We start from the raw sequence: 18,895 nt of genomic DNA, 5'->3' as shown, positions 1-18,895 counted from the left end.
AAAGACCTAAAGTTAAGGATTTTTCAATGGGTAATGTTGCTCCAATACCTAACCAAAGAGCTACTGCAGTACCGATTAAAAAAACGGTTGTAGCTACTGGGCGACGAAATGGATTTTGGAATTTATTGACATTCTCTAGAAAAGGTACTGTCAATAAGCCCGTCGGCACAGAAACCATTAAGAGAACGCCCAATAACTTATTAGGTACTGTACGGAGTATTTGAACACGGGAAAGAAGTACCACTCGGGTAATATTTCCAGAGGAGTTGCAAACGGATCCGCCGGTTCACCAATCATTGACGGCTCGAGAACCGCTAAACCTACATTACATGCAATAGTACCTAGAATTACTACTGGAAAAATATATAAAAGATCGTTGGGCCACGCGGGTTCCCCGTAATAATTATGTCCCATCCCTTTAGCTAATTTTGCTCTTAATACAGGATCGTTTAAGTCAGGTTTCTTTGTTATTGGGATAGGTGAATTCTTTAAGATCCAGCCCCCAAAGGAACCGGACATGAGAATTTTTCATCATCCGGCTCGAGCAAGAATGAAAGAAATAAAACCGTAGAAGATCCATAATAGAATAAGGTATATAATGGCTCAATGGCTCTAAGTAAGAAAAGCTTTATCAGATTCTATTTTCCGAAGTTGCACCTACAACTATTCATTGAAAAGAATCCTACTCTTATGGGTAAATGCTCAATATCCAAGTGGGCTTACAAATTTGATCATGATCAATTGCTTTGTGGATTGTCTCGCGTCTCTTGATTAGTTGGTATTTATCCCCCCCAATATTGCAAGTTTCTTACGTCCAAACAAAGTATTTACTTGTTACTAATAAAAAATCAAAAAGTTTAGCCTACGTTCTTCCTTAGATCCCTTCTTTTACTCCGATAGTATTGCAGATCGCAATCGATGCAAAGAAAATGAATGCATTTCCATACTATAATAAAAAGTAAGTGTAATAAATAGAGAATTGGATCATGTCACATGACTTATTCCATTTCTACTCTATGGGATCTTACGGAGCCTCTTCATGGATGACATGGTTGAGGTATGATCATAGAAAATATTCTCCTCAAGTGAACCAGCCTATCCTTACTAGACAGGGGACTTACGTGTTGATTGGATATGGAGACACCTTTGGTCGTGAATTCTAATGTGGCAGATCCAACTCTCTATCTGCATGGCCAAATCAATAATTCAAGTCGCACACTCCCATAATCCGCCTTCTTTTCTTTCGTAAAATTAACTTCAACTATTTGTATTATTTGTATCACAATAGTTCGGAGTTGAAGAGAAGTATCTAAATGACATGTCTTATTTTAGAATAACCCATGTTTGTAGCAATGAAATACCACAACCTACCCGATATGATATATGAGAATTAGAACTCTCTATGAGATGCCTTCCTTATAAAGGGCCCGAAATACCTTGCTTACGTATCATTAGAAAGTGCATTAACATAAATACGGCAGTAAGCAGAGGAAGTACAAAGGTATGTAAACTATAAAAACGAGTCAAAGTGGATTGACCCACACTAGCACTTCCACGTAATAACTCCACTAAAGGTGATCCTATTACCGGAATCGCGTCAGGCACACCTGTCACAATTTTGACTGCCCAATAACCAATTTGATCCCAAGGTAAAGAATAACCAGTTACACCAAACGATGCAGTTAATACAGCTAAAACCACACCAGTGACCCAAGTTAATTCGCGGGGTTTTTTAAACCCACCTGTGAGATACACACGAAATACGTGCAGGATCATCATTAGAACCATCATACTTGCTGACCATCGATGAACTGATCGGATTAACCAACCAAAGTTGGCCTCGGTCATTATGTATTGAACCGAGGAAAAAGCCTCTGTAACGGTTGGTGTCACGCCCGGAAATTCACTAGTAATTTCCGAACTAATTTGTGCATAAAATCCTCGTCCAGAAATGAATAATTTATTAAATAATTTATAAATCCTGAAACGAAAATCAGGGTGTGACAGTTGGGCGATAGTAAAAAGTCATAGCAAAACCGGTAGCAACTTGTACTAGAAAACAAGTAAGTGTAATTCCCCCTAAACAATAAAATATGTTGACATGAGGAGGAACATATTTACTAGTTATATCATCTGCAATTGCCTGAATCTCAAGACGTTCCTCAAACCAATCATATACTTTATTGAGATAGGTAACTAACCCGAACCCCCCTCCGAGAACCGTATATGAGAATTTCATCTCGTACGGCTCAAACAGAAACACACAAATTTTCAACGGATATTAGAAAAAAGGTTCAAAACTTCATCAGCCACTGGGTTGGGTCGATTTGCCTTGAAGATATGAAATAAGAAAAATCCAGAATTTCTTCTTTGTGATGATAATGCCAAAAAATCTCAAGTTGGCTCGTCTATCTTTCTTTCCCAAATGTTGATCATTAGAGGCCTCTTGATTTTTCTCTTCCCTATTTTGGATTTCTTTTTTTTGTGCGTAATGCAGATTTACTCTTGTTTTACTAGATAAATAAATAAAGCAAAAATTGGAGTAGTTTTCTGGTAGAAATTATCTTGTTGCGATCCTATGAATCAGTTCAATTAAAACCTTAGATTCATACTAGAGCCACGATGATTGAGTCTCAAGCTAAACAAAAGGCAAGGGTTCTTCGAATAAGAACCGCTTGATGATCATTTATTGAATCGGTGTAATGACTCGACAAAATCGAGAGAAAAAAAGTTGTTTTTTGGGCAAACAAAATTGGAAGGAAGAAATTTTCTTTTTTTATTTTTATTAAGAACTACTTGAATTTTTTTCAGTCTGGTTGCGAGGTCTGAATAGTTAATATGAATCATAGTTTCATTTTTTTTTCTTGATCCACTCTATCTATTTCGTGTTCCAGATACTAGAATAAATAATATCCGACGAATTAGAATCATCTTGATAGAGATAACAGGTGCTTTCTATGTATTATCAATAGGAGCAAATTCTAACAAGTCACACACTCATATTCCAGAGATACCGAAACCAAAAAATTCCACGGTCGAACTACCAGAATGTCTAGAAATGTAGAGCTTAAAGTAGAAAGGCTCTTTTGGATGGAAAAACTATGACTTCGTAGTTTTCGTTAGTAGAAACCTAATTCATTAAAATTCCGTCCAGTAAAACGGAAGAATTATAAATTTCTAAAATAATAGATAGGAATACCGCGAATAAAGCCATTGCGACCCCCATAAAAGGAGTAGTCCCCCAACCCGGAGCTACTTTCCCATATTCTGAATTCAAGGGTTTCAATAAATTACCTACGCGAGTTTGTCTTGGTCCAGGTCTAGAACTATCTTCAACGGTTTGTGTAGCCATAAATTCCATTTAATGATTTGTGTTGACTTTGTATACTATTCCGTTGTAGTTGTAAATACACGATCTTTTCGTAGATCCATTGTAATCTTGAAATTCTATAAAAATGGAAACAGCAACTTTAGTCGCCATCTCCATATCTGGTTTACTTGTAAGCTTTACTGGGTATGCCTTATATACCGCGTTTGGGCAACCCTCTCAACAATTAAGAGATCCATTCGAAGAACACGGGGACTAATTGAAGTAAGAAGTCTCCCCATCTGGGAGACTTCTTACTTCAATTAAATTATTTCACTTTTTTAGTCGGAACCTTAGGTGGTTCTCGGAAGAAGATAGTGAAAAAAATTATCCCTAAAGTCGAAACTAAAAGGAACGTATAAACCAATGCTTCCATAGATTCGATCGTGGTTTATTTACAATTATAACTTCCACACCTATTCATTTGTCATTTGGCATCATTTCCCGTATAAAAAAGGAAAAAGAGTCAAAGAAGGGATGGGAGATGTTTCCCATGTCAAATCAAAAAAGAGAGGTGAAAGATACCAAAGCAATGCGGCCTCAGACTGGCTGTCTCCTCGTAGTTGGATCTCCGACTTTTTGGAATGTTCCAAATTCCACTTGAGCATCCAAGTCTGGATCAATACCAGCAAAAACATCTCGGAACAAGGTTCTAGCCCCATGCCAAATGTGTCCGAAAAAGAAGAGCAAAGCAAAGGTAGCATGACCAAAAGTGAACCAACCCCTTGGACTGCTGCGAAAAACACCATCTGATTTCAAAGTAGCCCGATCTAATTCAAAAATTTCCCCTAATTGGGAACGCCTCGCATATTTTTTTACAGTAGCAGGATCAGAATAACTTACTCCATTAAGTTCGCCACCATAGAACTCCACCGTTACGCCTACTTGTTCAACACTATATTTGGATTCTGCTCTTCTAAAAGGAACGTCCGCTCTCACAATTCCCTCTTCATCTACCAAAACAACCGGAAATGTTTCAAAAAAAGTAGGCATACGGCGTACAAAAAGTTCGCGCCCTTCTTTATCTCTAAAGATAGGATGTCCTAACCATCCAACAGCTATTCCATCCCCATTGTCCATTGAGCCTGCTCTGAATAATCCCCCCTTTGCCGGATTATTACCAATATAATCATAAAAGGCTAATTTTTCGGGAATTTTAGACCAAGCTTCTGATAAACTGAGATTTTCGGCTAACCCATCACTAACTCTTCGATATATTTCTTGCTGAAAGTATCCCTGATCCCACTGATAACGAGTAGGCCCAAACAATTCAATTGGGGTAGTTGCTGACCCATACCACATAGTTCCGGCAACTACGAAAGCTGCAAAAAAAACAGCAGCGATACTACTGGAAAGTACAGTTTCAATATTGCCCATACGTAATCCTTTGTATAGACGTTGAGGTGGACGGACACTAAGATGGAATAGGCCCGCTAATATGCCCAATGTACCCGCAGCAATATGATGAGAAGCTATTCCCCCCGGAACAAAAGGATCAAAACCTTCTGCACCCCACGCCGGATTTACAGCTTGTACTTTTCCAGTTAGTCCATAAGGATCAGACACCCATATCCCAGGACCATACAAACCCGTTACATGAAATGCGCCAAAGCCAAAGCAAGCCACCCCTGCAAGAAATAAATGAATTCCAAAGATCTTGGGCAAATCCAAAGAAGGTTTTCCCGTCCGCTCATCACAGAATATTTCGAGGTCCCAATATACCCAATGCCAGATAGCTGCCAAGAAACACAAGCCAGAAAACACAATATGCGCCCCTGCCACGCCTTCATAACTCCAAATACCCGGATTCGTTACAGTTCCTCCTGAAATACTCCAACCACCCCACGAATTGGTTATTCCTAAACGAGTCATGAAAGGAATGACGAACATACCTTGTCTCCACATTGGATCCAGAACAGGATCAGAGGGATCAAAAACCGCTAATTCGTATAAAGCCATCGAGCCAGCCCAACCAGAAACTAGAGCTGTGTGCATTATATGCACCGAAAGCAATCGACCCGGATCATTCAATACGACAGTATGAACACGATACCAAGGCAAACCCATGGAAATACCCCTTTAGCAAAGAAAAATAGACACGATGTCACTTTATTTTATCGCATTGGCAAAGACTATCCATATCCTATGTACCTAACCCTTCTAGGGGATTCTGTGTCAGAAAGCGTGAATATTTATTTTTGCATTAAAGAAGAAAAGAAACTAATAGAAGTCGAAGACGCGGAATGGTAGTGAATAGAGAGAAAGATTCTTCTGGTTTTCTTGTTCCTGAAAATATTCTATCTATCTCCTAGACGCCGTAGAGAATTGAGAATTTTCATGTCTTTCAATTCTCGTACTCGTAATTGGAAAGTTACGGAAGGAGATCCATCATTTTGCATTTTCTAACTGGCTTTCGTGCTTTGGTGAGTCGTCCGAGATCCTTTCGATGACCTATGTTGTGTTGAAGGGATATCTATATGATCCGATCGATTGCATAAGACCCGCGGTAGCAATAGAACGGGGAAAGTATACAGAAAAGACAGTTCTTTTCAATTTCGATTATCTATATATTAGTTCGTTTCTATTTCTAGATATCTATTTCTATATATTAGTATTAGTTAGTAGTACTATTCTATTAGTTAGCGATCCCGGCTCTGTGAGTTCTTTCTTCCGTGATGAACTGTCGGCACCAGTCCTCCATTTTTTCTCTGTGGACCGAGGAGAAAGGGGGCTCAGCAGGAAGAGGATTGTACCATGAGAGAAGCACAGAGGTCAACCCTCTTCAAATATGGAACATGGATTCTGGCAATGCAACGTAGTTGGGTCCTCATATCGATCCGAATGAATCAGTCTTTCTACAGAGGTCAATCTTTGCCTATTAGGCAAGAGGATAGCAAGTTCGAAATTCTGTCTCGGTAGGACATGGATTTCTATTACTATGAAATTCATAAATGAAAATGAAGTAGTTAATGGGAGGGCTACCATTATCCTTTTTCTTGTATGTGTTCCTAAGAGAAGGAATTTGTCCATTTCATGTTTCGAGGTCTCAAAAAAGGGCGTGGAAACAGATAGAAACTCTTGAATGGAAATTGAAAAGAAATGTAGCCCCAGTTCCTTCGGAAATGGTAAGATCTTTGGCGCAAGAAGAAGGGGCGACCCATATCATCTTGACTTGGTTCTGCTTCCCCTCTTTTTTTAAGAATACCGAGTCGGGTTCTTCTCCTACCAGTATCGAATAGAACATGCTGAACAAGATCTTCTTCATGGAAACCTGCTCGATTTAGATCGGGAAAATCGTACAGATTTTATGAAACCATGTGCTATGGCTCGAATCCATAGTCAATCCTATTTTCGATAGGACCGGTTGACAATTGAATCCAATTTTTCCCATTATTTGACTATCCATAATAGTGTGGAAAGAAAGCCCGGAGGAAGGGTGGCCTTGAGTTTCTCGCCCCTTTGCCTTAGGATTCGTTAATTCTCTTTCTCGAGGGGACGGGGAAGGGATATAACTCAGCGGTTTCCATTGTGCAAGCAAGATTGGTGGGATTAGCTTACTACATGGATGACCAACTATCCTTTAGAAAAGATAACTTACTATATGCAGGGGTTAAGTTTCTCACTGTATCACACAAGCAAGCTGAGAGAACATTATATCAAGATACGTTCTCCATTACAGCACTCCAAGATCAGAACGAATCAATTTCCCAAAAAAAAAAGATATTAAAGTGTGCATACTGCTGTACTTTCTATGACCAACCTAAATAATTTATATATTTCAATAAATATTTATCGCTTAAATAAGTGGAAATCAAGCACTTCATGGGAAAATTCGTACTAAAATACTAAGGACAGTTGCAAAGAAGTGTGCTGGCCAAAATACGATAGGTGAAAACTGAAAAGTTTGCAGCAGTGGGACCAGATTCTAATCCCATTTCTTGGTTTCTTCTTTGATCTGTATCATCATCAATCAGTTCTCCCTGGCACAATACCTTGTCAATCAGCTAAAAACTGCACATGTGAAGCTGACACATTCCATGCATCCCACTGGCTAAGGATCTTATAATCAAGAATAGGAAAATGCTACTTCTGTAATTCCAACCACACTTGCATACAGCTAGTTGATCTTAACATAAGAAACTGGAGACATTGTTGTCACTGTGCTACCAGTAGTCCAGGCAAGAACAAGAACCACTTTTGAAGTGGTGGAAACGGTTACGATCTCTAACAACTATCACTCGATCATAGACCTCGGAAACTACCTTCATGACAGAGTGACAATCCTCGCAGATTCTCAAGTTTTTCACTATTCGGATAACAGCCCCTCTCCTCGTGTTTATCAGTCCAAAGGCAACTGCCAGCTTCTCACTGTGCTGCGAGATACAAACTTCTTTGTCCTCCTCATCAATGTCAAAGGTAACTAGTTTAGTGGCAGGCTTGTGCCCTTTGAGGCTCAAGGTTTTGCCTATCTCATCAAGCATTGCATATATCTGATCAGACTGAGGATGAGAATGATCCCCAGACAAGAACTCGTAAACAACACCATCAAGTTCGACAACACTCGATCCTGGAGGCTTGTGTATCCTGTGTTGTTTCATCGAGCTCCTGACCTCTTGTACAAGGTCCCATTTCCCAGCAGCCGCATATACATTTGATAAGAACACCCAGGCCCCGGCATGCTGGGGATCCAACCTGAGAATTTCCATCGCAACCATCTGCCCCATCTCAAAATTCCTGTGACATCTACAAGCCACCAAGAGAGCACCCCATAGGGCAACATCAGCCTTGAACGGGACGGCCCTAATAAGAGCCAATGCCTCCTCTAGCAGGCCTGCTCGGCCAAGCAGATCGACGGTGCAACCATAGTGCTCTATGGTGGGTTGCAGATGATAGTCGAGAGGCATACGGCGCAGGATCCTCTTGCCCTCGTCCACCATGCCAGCATGCGTACATGCGCTGAGAACGGCGGTGAGGGTGACGGAATCTGGCTGTATGTTGTGGTCCTTCATGTGTGTGAACAAATGGAGTGCATCGGTGGAGAAGCCGTTGAGGGCGAGGCCAGCGATCATGACGGTCCAGGTGTGGACGTCCTTGTGGCGAGTGGGAGTGGAGTGGAAGAGGGAGCATGCGGTTTGGACGTCGCCGCACCTCATGTACATGTTGAGGAGCGCGGTGGCAAGATTTGTTGTGATGGGGAAGCGACAGGTGGTTGCGAGGTAGGCGTGCGCCCAGCGGGCGGTGTGGAGCGCCCCGAGGTGGGCGCATGCGGATAGGAGGGCGAGCAGGGTGACGTGGTCGGCAGTGCGCATCGTGCGGAAGAGGCGGAGCACCTGGACGTAGTGGGCGCGGGAGAGGTAGGCGTGGAGGAGCGAGTTCCAGAGGGGGAGGTCCCTGTGGTTAGGGGGGCTGAGGTCGAACACCTGGCGTGCAGCGGGCAAGTCCCCCGCGGCGGCGTACAAGGAGAGGAGGGATGCCCTGATGAAGCGGTCGGGAGACTCGAGGCCGCGGCGGAAGAGGGAGGCGTGGAGGGCAACCCCCGCAGCAGCTGCAGCTGCAGCTGAGGAGGAATCGGAATCGGCAAGGCGCGCGCAGGCGGCGAGGAGTGGTGGGTAGGTGTAGTTGTTGGGGTGGGAGCGGGAGTGGGAGAGCATGGAGCGGTAGAGCGAGATGGCGAGGTGGGGGCGGGGCCCGCGGGCGAGGGCGCGAATGGCGGAGTTGTAGGAGAAGGTGGTGGGGTGGGCGCGGAGGATGGAGAGTGCGTAGGGGAGGGAGGCGAGGGAGGCGGCGGCAGCGAGGGGGGCCGCCGCGGAGGGGTCGGCGAAGAGGGCGCCGGAGCGGAGGAGGTGGGCGTGGAGGGCCTTTGGACACGTGGCGGTGGCGGGCATGGTAATGGTGGTCGTCTTCCTCTTCCTCCTCGCCGGCGGCCGGACCGGAGCGCGGCTGTCACTGTCACTCTCAGGCCCTGTTTGGCTAATTGATATGGAAATGATTTCCCACCCACTAAAAACATCTTTAAATCTTCACTATTTATTCTCCCTCCTTCATTTAATTCTAACCCTTTATTTATTTTCTAATCTCAATCCCACCCCTCATTTAACATTATCCAAGGGGAAGAGACGAGAAGAGCGGCTCTCTCTCTCTCGTGGGCCTCTCGGCCCAAGACTCAAGGGACAGACGGAGAAAGAGGGAGCTGGGCAAGTGGGCCCCGGAGGGCAGTGACCAGACCACAGGCGGCGTGGAATTCAAAGGTGAGTCGTCTCGTCGTAAGCCATTGCGCGTGGTTTCTTTCTTCTTCCTTAAACCTGAATCAATCTTTCTTTCTTTCTTTCTTTCTTGTCTACTAGTCTTCTACTGGAGTAGGTTCTACGAGACACAAATTAGACAGGAGAGATCGAGTTTGAAGGCAGGAAGGCAGGCGATGGCGAGCATGGAGGGTCTGATCGGCCTGATGAACCGCATCCAGCGAGCCTGCACCGCCCTCGGAGACCACGGAGGTGGAGGAGAAGGAGCCAACCTCCCTACCCTCTGGGAGTCTCTCCCCACCATCGCCGTCGTCGGAGGCCAGGTCATTTGCTTCCTTCCTTCCTTGCTTCAATTAAATGGATTTTTTCTTTTCTCTTTAACCTTATTATTATACTCCTATGATTAATGATGCATGGATTGGATGCTGATTTCTAGACTTTGTAATTCATTTCATTTTGGCTTGTGCACAAACAGAGTTCGGGCAAGTCCTCCGTGCTAGAGAGCATTGTTGGCAGAGATTTCCTTCCCCGTGGTTCTGGTAATTATAATAACCTCATTCACCCCAGTTTCCCTTTCAACACTATCTTACCTCCCCTCATCTATCATCTAATCTAGGAATCGTGACACGGAGGCCATTAGTTCTTCAGCTGCATCAGATCGACAAAGGGGCCCACGATTATGCAGAGTTCTTACACTTGCCCAAAACAAGGTTTTCAGATTTTGGTGCGAACTTGAAATCAATCCTTCCCCGTTAATTTCTTTATACAGCTTTGCAATATTGTAATGTAAACCTCGCATCTCTGTATCCTGCTGTTTCTTGCAAATAATGCTTTAGTTCAAGTGTCTGTCCTATTGCACTGTTCTGTTTCCACTGCTTTATTTCTGATTTAAAATAGCACTGCCAAACTTATATATCAACATCTTTCTAAAACAGAAGGAAAACTTATACTTAACAGCACCACTTATTTTTCTCTACTGTGGTGTAGCTCTTGTTCGTCAAGAAATTGCAGATGAGACAGATAGAGTGACTGGGAAAACTAAACAAATATCCCCTGTGCCAATACATCTCAGCATCTACTCACCCAACGGTAACCTCTTCCTGTTGCAAATGTGCAACCTATGTTGTAATCCCCTCCCAGAAATGTATCTCCATCTTGCAAATTGAATTGAACTATTCTCTGGACCACCCGAGCCCTGCGATTGTGTTTCACTGGTGGAACTCTGTTAACCCTGTAACATAAACTTTTTGAAATGTATGGGATCTTCACGAAGAAAGAAAGTTTTAGGTGGGCCAGTTTGTGGCCTTTCATATAATCTTCAAAAGATACTCTATGAGTATATCTGGACATTAAGATGCTTTGAATGATATACCATGCATGCAATAGTTTTGTGATTATCCAAGTTTGTAGCTTTCTACAGTTTATCCAGATTCTCTCATACTATATAGGATTTTGAATCATTGTCAAAGACTCCTCAATTTAGACTAGGATTTTAATGTCTGCTTCACATATTTCTCTCATACTATTGATTGGCTAATAGTAGTTTACTCCCATATGTTGCAGTCGTGAACTTAACATTGATTGATCTTCCTGGATTGACAAAAGTCGCTGTAGGTATGCACTATTATGTCCTTTTTTAATCAAAGATTTAATTCTCTCTCTTTTGATACTGTGTTTAGTTTATCGTGCATCCCCCCCCCCCCCCCCCCCACCTTCCTCTAACTTGTTCAACTTCTAATTCACAGAGGGACAACCTGAAAGTGTTGTTCATGATATAGAGAATATGGTTCGGTCGTATGTTGAGAAGGTAATCAACAAACGAAGTAGCATTTTTTTTAATACCATGTCTTCAGCATTCTTGTACTAGTAGCAAATTGATGACATTAACTTGGCTGCTGTTTTGGTTGTTTAATTATTCACACCCAAATAACTTTAGGTGTTATATTGTTTAATTAATTTCTGGTGTTCAAATTTGAGAACTTATACAAGGCTAATAGGTTACTTTGTATGATATTTTGCAGCCCAATTGTATCATTTTGGCTATATCTCCAGCAAACCAGGACATTGCCACTTCTGATGCCATTAAGCTTTCGAAGGAGGTTGACCCATCAGGTACTAAAATTCAGTGCACATAGAGGGCAAGAGATAGTGACTCTTTTACTTTTATTTTCTGCGGAGAACTCATACAAATAAAGTAAAGTATGTTGCTGTAAACTTTGATGGTTTGTTATAGCTCTACAGCTAAGATTGTTATCTTCTACAGAATGCTGCAGAATAGTTTGCTTTTATCATGATCCTATCTGACTGGATTTACCATCCATTTTTATTTTCTGGATGACAATTTTTCTCTTTTACAAGGTGAGAGGACATTCGGTGTGTTGACAAAGTTGGACTTGATGGACAAGGGAACAAACGCTCTTGATGTAAGATTGAACTTGCCTGCCCTGACAAACAGTAGTCTGTCTGCACATTGTCAGTTTCAGAATATCTACATGCAGCCTTTTTTTGTTCTTAATGTTCATATCATACCTCTGACCTGTCATTTATCTGTAAATTTAACCTTGTTCTATCTGGACTACCTCGACTATTTTCATTTCCCCCAAAGGTTCTTGAGGGAAGAGCCTATCGTCTTCAGTATCCGTGGGTTGGAATTGTCAACCGCTCACAAGCAGATATTAACAGGAAAGTTGATATGATTGTTGCAAGAGAAAAGGAAAGAGAGTATTTTGAAAATAGTCCTGATTATGCACACCTAGCCAGTAAGATGGGTTCTGTGTATCTAGCTAAGCTTCTTTCTCAGGTACCTCAAACTTGAAATTTCTCGTTTCTTTGAGTTGGTATATGAGCAAGGCTTAGGACTTGCATAATTGCTTTATAACATTTTCAGCATCTTGAAGCCGTTATTAAAGCACGCATTCCTAGCATCACATCATTAATCAACAAAACTATAGATGAACTTGAATCGGAGCTGGATACCATTGGGAAAGAAGTGGCTGCTGATCCAGGGGTCAGTCATTCATATATATTTTGTACTAAAAGTAGTTTTTGCCGGGTCTGTACTAAAAGTAGTTACAGGAGTATTTGTCTTGTTCAATTTTATATTCACCGCTTCCATAATGTTGTGCCAGGCTCAACTGTACACTATATTGGAGCTCTGTCGTGCTTTTGACCGTGTTTTCAAGGAACATCTGGACGGAGGGTGGGTAATTAATTATCTGTCATCATCTTAATGGCTTCTTGTATCTCTCTTCTAATTATGTAAAGCGCTTTAGGTTCAGTTCTAGGTTTTCATTTTAGAAATACTTATCGTTATCATAATATTTTGACTTGTTGCATAAATGTTGCTTATGAACCATAGGTAGTTGCATGGCGTATCAACATCATTCGTCTCAGGATAATACATGCTGAAAGTGCACCTGTTTATGTTGAGTTCCCGGGACTTATATTGTATCTTCCATGTGAACATGAAAAGAATTTACAGAACATGCCTATCTTTTCAGAAGATGGAAGTGCATACTTCATAATGTGTAAACGGATTTAGTCAAAAAAAATAATGTGTAAACAGAATTTATAAAGTGTTCATAAGTTTTATACGACACCAATATACCTAGATTTTTTTTAATTAGTTGTCATTTAATATGATGAGATCTTGTCCAATTACAATATTATAACGTTCATTTTACTCCTTTAACTGTTTGGGTGCCTAACTGTTGCAGGAGATCAGGTGGTGATAAAATTTATGGCGTGTTTGATCATAAGCTCCCTGCCGCTTTTAGGAAGCTGCCTTTTGATCGTTATCTATCCGTGCAAAATGTGAAGAAGGTGGTATCAGAAGCAGATGGCTATCAGCCTCATCTTATTGCTCCTGAACAAGGTTACCGTCGTCTTGTTGAAGCCGGCCTTGCGTATTTCAAGGGACCAGCTGAAGCTACAGTCGATGCGGTAGCTGACTTTCTATATATACATCTGTGCTGATTGATTTGTTGTCCGTTAGTTTCTTTAATCAGTGGCCACCAGGCCAGTAGAGTAGGCACTTTGTGCTGTACGCTTTACTTCCTGGAGTATATATATGCTAGTAGTTATATTTGATATGTGCCAATTAATAATACTCTGATGTTGGTGTTAGGTGCGCATTTGATGAGGTGTCCTAGCTTCCAAACCTTTGGAAGGAATAATGCTATATATCCCAATGTGTCTGATCTGCCAAATATATTATTTTTTTCAGGTCCATGTTGTTTTAAGGGACTTGGTGAGGAAATCCATAGGAGAGACAGAGGTTAGGAAGCATGAATATATCCATATTTCTTTGTGTTTTTGGAAAATGGTACTTTATATATGTTTTCTCACTAATTGCAGCCACTGAGAAGATTCCCTACCCTGCAAGCTGCGATTGCAACTGCTGCTAATGAAGCTCTGGAAAGGTTTCGGGAGGATGGACGTAGCACTGCACTTCGGCTTGTTGACATGGAGGCATATTTGACAGTGGAATTCTTCCGGAAACTCCCGCAAGATCCAGATAGTGGCAGCAAGGTTGGGAATAATACCAATGAATCCAATGGCTCAGGCTCAGGCTCAGTGACAGTGGACCGCTACGGCGACGGGCACTACAGGAATATCGCGTCCAATGTGTCCCAGTACATAAAGATGGTGGGAGACCAACTATTACACAAGATCCCAAAGGCGGTGGTGCACTGTCAGGTCCGAGAAGCCAAGAGGTCTCTGCTTAACCATTTCTACGTGCACATCGGGAAGAAAGAGGTACTAATTAACTAGTAGTAGTATTAATCTCCTTGTCATCTAGGGTGAATGCATGGAATGGAAGTAATGAGTTTTGTGGTTGGAGCAGGCGAGCCAGTTTGGGCATTTACTGGATGAAGACCCAGCGATGCTTGAGCGTAGGCAGCAATGCTGGAAGAGGTTGGAGCTGTACAAATCGGCTAGGGATGAAATCGACTCTGTCGCATGGACCAGGTAGACACAAACATATACATGGTGGCTAGTATCTTTTGTCGCAGCTGCGTGTAGTTTGGTTTGGGCAGATCTAACTTCCATTTGTCAGGCAGGCACTATTTTCCCTTGGTATATAGTATATACTATACTATCTTAGGAATTGATGGACGTTATATATCTGTATATTTTGTCCGTAGATCATCCTTCGTACATGTGCACCCCGACCCGTGCCATGCTGGTTTCAACAGTTTTTCTTTTGTTATTCTTTCTAGTGGTTGGCTTCTCTCTGCTGTCACGGTATTACATATGTTGTATTACTCCCTCCGTTTCACAATGTAAGTCATTCTAGCATTTCCCACATTCATATTGATATATCATTAATATCAATATGAATGTGGGAAATGCTAGAATAACTTACATTGTGAAACGGTGGAATTATATGGTAAGCCATAAATGCCTCATGTTGTGATGCATGCCAAACAGAGTAGGGGATGAATTTACCGATGCATGCTAACTGTCCTGGTAATCTATGTACTCTTAATAAGTTTTGGATACGTCACGATTTAACTATATTTTTTATTATAATATATAGGAAACAAGTAAATATCAAATTTTAATACAGTACTTTTTACGACTAATTTATAATCATGCTCTAGTGTTTTCAAACTAAATATTTTAAACGTATTGGTACTTAAAGTTTAAATTGCTTGACCTCAAGTTTGTCCAAAATATCAAGAATTATAGAAATGGGGGAAGTGTCTAGATTACTCGGCAAAACGATCGAGATTTTTGGGTAAATCAAACGCACCTATATATAAGTTTACTAATTAGCAAGAGCTGGTATTATAAGTCCCTAAGCACTTTCCAAACATGTCATATAGGCTCATATGATAAGAAAGAGATAAGAGAAGAAAGAGGACGAGGCACCCTACATACTACTCACGTGTAATTTACTTTAATATTTACATACTACTGTATTTGAGTCCTTGTAATTTTTATATTTACATTTAAGTCCCTATAATCTTGCAATAAGGTACTTGAGATTGTTTTTGTTAAAAAAAATAATAAAAGGGAGATAACAAAGGCAGAAAGGTGCATAAAAAGAAAAAGAAAATCCGCACAAAAAAAAGAAAGAAAAACAACAACAACAACAAAAGTATGTTTCTCCTAAGTGACAAAAAAAAACCTGTAGATCCGAACGGAAAAAAATCCTATTCTTATAAAAGGCAAAAATAAAATGGTGAAAAAACCCGCTAGATCTGATCCCTTTAAAAAGGGGGGAAAAGAAAAAAATGCGATTCCTTTAAAAGCGAAAAAAATAAAAAAACATCTAAAAAAGTTCGTCCGATTCCTAAGAAAGTGGTGAAAAAAAGGTTCATAAAAAATAAGAAGCTGGTTCGTATAAAATAAAAAATGCACGCGAGAAAAAAAAATGGAAAGGGCGAAACAATGTTCGATTTCTAATCAGTATATATGTCTTCTCTATCTCTAATCTAATCTAATCTAACTATTTTAAAATAGAAAATGCACGAGAAAATAAAAACTGTTCAAAAAACGTGTGAGAAAAAAGCGCAAAAAACACGCTAAAAAGGTTTTCCATCTTCCATAAAACAAATAAAAAACGCGCGAGAAAAAATATTTCCATCATCGGTAAAAAAGTTATAAAAAACATGCGAGGAAAAAACTGTCAGAAAAAACGCGCCATTTCTAAAAAAATGGTTTGAAAAAACAACGCAAGAAAAAACACCGTCTATTAAAAAACAAATCGCTCTGAAAAAAATGTCAGAAAAAACACTAAATTGATGGACGGTTGAGTCGGATAGGATCCATTGATTTTTTGTCATCTACTACATGGCTTTTATTTCATCATATATTATTCTCCTGTATTGGAAAAAAAAGGCAAAAAAGAACATTTGAAAAAAAAAAGCAAAAAAAACACGCGAGAAAATAATTGTTAGAAAAAACAGGCAAAAAACACACGAGAAAATAAAAGCAAAAAAAGGGGAGAAAAATATGGTTTTCGTCGTCAGTAAAAATAGCAAAAAAAAACATGTTAGAAAAAAAATTGTTAGAAAGAAATGCGGCATTTCTGACAAATGGTTTAAGAAAACCGCGCAAGAAAAAAAAACACCGTTTATAAAAACAAATCGCTCATTAAAATACAAAAATTGTCATTAATATGATTATACATGAAAAAGTATATTATGATTAGAATATTTTCACCCATTATAATGTACGGGTATTTTTTCAGTATAATATAAATATAAAAGCAAGAAGAGGAAATAATAATAATAAATGGAGCAGTGTAGGAGGTAGCTAGTAGCTTGGTGCGGTGCCGAGCGCGTAGCTCTTGAGAAGGTCACCGCAGATGGGGAGTGGGCGGGTCTTGAGGAAGCCGAGAGGATTGGCGCGGCGGACCATGGTGGCGAGGCCGGCGTCCTGAACGAGGGTGACCGGCGCGCGGTCGCGACCCACCTCCGTCTCGTGGCATTCGGGGTCCGGGCTGCTGAGCAGCGCCACCGCACACACCTCCTCGGCGCCGCGGTTGTCCACCAGCTCGATGCGGTAGTGCCCCGCCGCGTCCGTCGTCCCCTCCGCCGATCTCTCCACCGCCCCGCTCGCGCTCATGAAGTGCCGGCACTCCAGCCGCACCCGCGCGCCCTGGATCGCCGTCGTCGCGTTCGTCTGGAACCCCGCGCGGCACGTGTCGCAGTACACGTCGCCCTCCACGAAGAAATCCGGGTCACGGCTCCCCTGCACCGCCATCGCCATCGCCGTCACCACCACCATCACCATCACCACACCGCCGGCCATAACCATACATCAATCAATCAATCTCGATAAATTAATAACCGATCCTGCTTATATATATATAGCAGCTATATATATATCGAATAGTTGAAGCGATCGATCGGCTGGGAATGGAACGACGGCCCAATTAATCAGGTGATCCATACATTAATTTGCATTGCATGTTATATATGACTCTATTGTTAGTTAAGTTGCTTGCGTTGTTGACCAATCGAAAGTACTCCTAATGAACTTCCCCTACAATTAATTAAATAATAATAATGCATGAGAGATAATCAACATAGTACTAGACATATATATAATCAAATGCCTCCTCTAAAGACTAAAATACTAATCATATAAGTACAATCAATCCGGATGGATGAGGATACAAGCAAAAAGCTAGCTGGGACTGGTAGTATACATGGCTCTCTCAGGATCGGAAAAGAAAACAAATAAGCTAGCAGCTAGGAGTATTAATTAATTAAGCCATGATGAGGAGGGCGGCGAGTAGGACGGCAGCTGCGGCGGTGGCCTTGAGGGAGGTGGCGGCTGAGGAGGGCGGCGAAGGGGGAGTAGTGGTGGCCACAGGCGCCGGGGCGGAGGAGGAATCTGCCTGCACGACGTCGATCTGGATCTTCATGTTGCCGGTGCCGGTGGTGGTGCAGTGGCCGGGGAAGCCACAGATGAAGTAGCGGGTGCCGGTGGAGGTGAGGGGGATGACGTCGTTGCCGGTGGTGTGGGTGGCGATGGAGGTGGAGGTGGAGCACGAGTCGTAACCCGCCTTGTTCACCTCCACCACGTCGTGCCGCTGAGCAGAGTACTTGAACACTGCAACCATCCCCATCCATTACCATATATATGTATTCACCGGCAGCCCAGCCAATCGATATATACGATACGATTCTGATTGCATACCTATCTGGTCGCCTGGATGGAACCTCTTTTGGGCGACCCAGTTTGTGTAGTTGGTGGTGAGATCCCATGCGCCGCCCGGCTCGCCCACGTTGTAGGTCGCCGCCGACGCCATGCCCACCAGCATCGCCGCCATGCCCACCAGCACCACCGCTACTCCTCCTATACTACCCATATATACTCTACCTGGAAGGGGCAAGCTAATTAAAGCAGAGGAGCTAGTTAAGCTAACTACTCTGAATCAATTGCTGTATGCTTTAATTTGTCTGTGATCGATGATCGATGAAACAGGCAGCTTTTACTGGAGTATATATATAAGCCTCCTTTGCAAGGTCGGTTGGTCAGCAGGTAATACTAGTCCACGGTTGGTAGGTACTCCTACTAATTATTATTGTCTTTTTTTCTTATTTTTCATTTTTGCTCCTTCTTTTTCTTCATAAAAAAATAAATACATTATATTATTTGTGATGGCACGTCTATCCGTTCACACTGCTCATAGCTCTAGTCCTTAAGTACGACTCACTCAATCCATCAGACCATTTCTAAATATATACGCATGCTTGATTAAGTAAGTATGAATTATTATATATTTAGAAAATAGATTTATTTTTTTTAAAAAATCTATAAATAT

At 41.7% G+C, this 18,895-nt stretch overlaps 4 protein-coding genes across 4 annotated transcripts; 1 reads left to right on the top strand and 3 right to left on the bottom strand.

The window, feature by feature from the left end:
* Positions 1-6,979: 6,979 nt before the first annotated feature.
* Positions 6,980-9,252, bottom strand: LOC127783860 (pentatricopeptide repeat-containing protein At5g66520-like). Its single transcript, XM_052311006.1, has one exon. It carries the CDS (start codon positions 9,250-9,252, stop codon positions 7,531-7,533), a length of 1,722 nt encoding a protein of 573 aa, XP_052166966.1. The 3' UTR covers positions 6,980-7,530.
* Positions 8,964-14,849, top strand: LOC127784100 (phragmoplastin DRP1E-like). The gene is made up of 16 exons (XM_052311290.1): positions 8,964-9,615; positions 9,712-9,932; positions 10,085-10,148; positions 10,226-10,333; positions 10,597-10,698; positions 11,173-11,223; positions 11,355-11,416; positions 11,631-11,721; positions 11,968-12,032; positions 12,215-12,409; positions 12,497-12,616; positions 12,738-12,808; positions 13,326-13,551; positions 13,835-13,885; positions 13,966-14,367; positions 14,456-14,849. The coding sequence occupies exons 2-16, from the start codon at positions 9,786-9,788 to the stop codon at positions 14,582-14,584; spliced, it is 1,884 nt and encodes a 627-aa protein (XP_052167250.1). The 5' UTR covers positions 8,964-9,615; positions 9,712-9,785; the 3' UTR covers positions 14,585-14,849.
* Positions 14,850-16,725: 1,876 nt separating this feature from the next.
* On the bottom strand, positions 16,726-17,433 carry LOC127784103 (pollen-specific protein C13-like). The gene has a single exon (XM_052311293.1). It carries the CDS (start codon positions 17,377-17,379, stop codon positions 16,876-16,878), a length of 504 nt encoding a protein of 167 aa, XP_052167253.1. The 5' UTR covers positions 17,380-17,433; the 3' UTR covers positions 16,726-16,875.
* Positions 17,434-17,637: 204 nt separating this feature from the next.
* LOC127784102 (basic blue protein-like) lies at positions 17,638-18,555 on the bottom strand. Its single transcript, XM_052311292.1, has 2 exons — positions 18,268-18,555; positions 17,638-18,180 (listed from the first exon to the last, which is right to left on the bottom strand). The coding sequence occupies exons 1-2, from the start codon at positions 18,437-18,439 to the stop codon at positions 17,834-17,836; spliced, it is 519 nt and encodes a 172-aa protein (XP_052167252.1). The 5' UTR covers positions 18,440-18,555; the 3' UTR covers positions 17,638-17,833.
* Positions 18,556-18,895: the final 340 nt, after the last annotated feature.

The sequence above is a fragment of the Oryza glaberrima genome, chromosome 9, assembly GCF_000147395.1.
Source record: "Oryza glaberrima chromosome 9, OglaRS2, whole genome shotgun sequence".
Taxonomy (NCBI): domain Eukaryota; kingdom Viridiplantae; phylum Streptophyta; class Magnoliopsida; order Poales; family Poaceae; genus Oryza; species Oryza glaberrima.
This window is presented reverse-complemented; position numbering and strand designations above follow the sequence as displayed.

Bases quoted from the DNA above. Each gene is read 5' to 3' on its own strand.
- LOC127783860 (XM_052311006.1), bottom strand. From the start codon at position 9,252: ATGCCCGCCACCGCCACGTGTCCAAAGGCCCTCCACGCCCACCTCCTC.
- LOC127784103 (XM_052311293.1), bottom strand. From the start codon at position 17,379: ATGGTTATGGCCGGCGGTGTGGTGATGGTGATGGTGGTGGTGACGGCG.
- LOC127784102 (XM_052311292.1), bottom strand. From the start codon at position 18,439: ATGGGTAGTATAGGAGGAGTAGCGGTGGTGCTGGTGGGCATGGCGGCG. The intron at 18,181-18,267 runs GTATGCAATCAG...GGATGGTTGCAG, and splicing joins CCATCCAGGCGACCAGATAG to TGTTCAAGTACTCTGCTCAG.
- LOC127784100 (XM_052311290.1), top strand. From the start codon at position 9,786: ATGGCGAGCATGGAGGGTCTGATCGGCCTGATGAACCGCATCCAGCGA. The intron at 12,617-12,737 runs GTCAGTCATTCA...ATGTTGTGCCAG, and splicing joins AAGTGGCTGCTGATCCAGGG to GCTCAACTGTACACTATATT. The intron at 14,368-14,455 runs GTACTAATTAAC...TGGTTGGAGCAG, and splicing joins TGCACATCGGGAAGAAAGAG to GCGAGCCAGTTTGGGCATTT.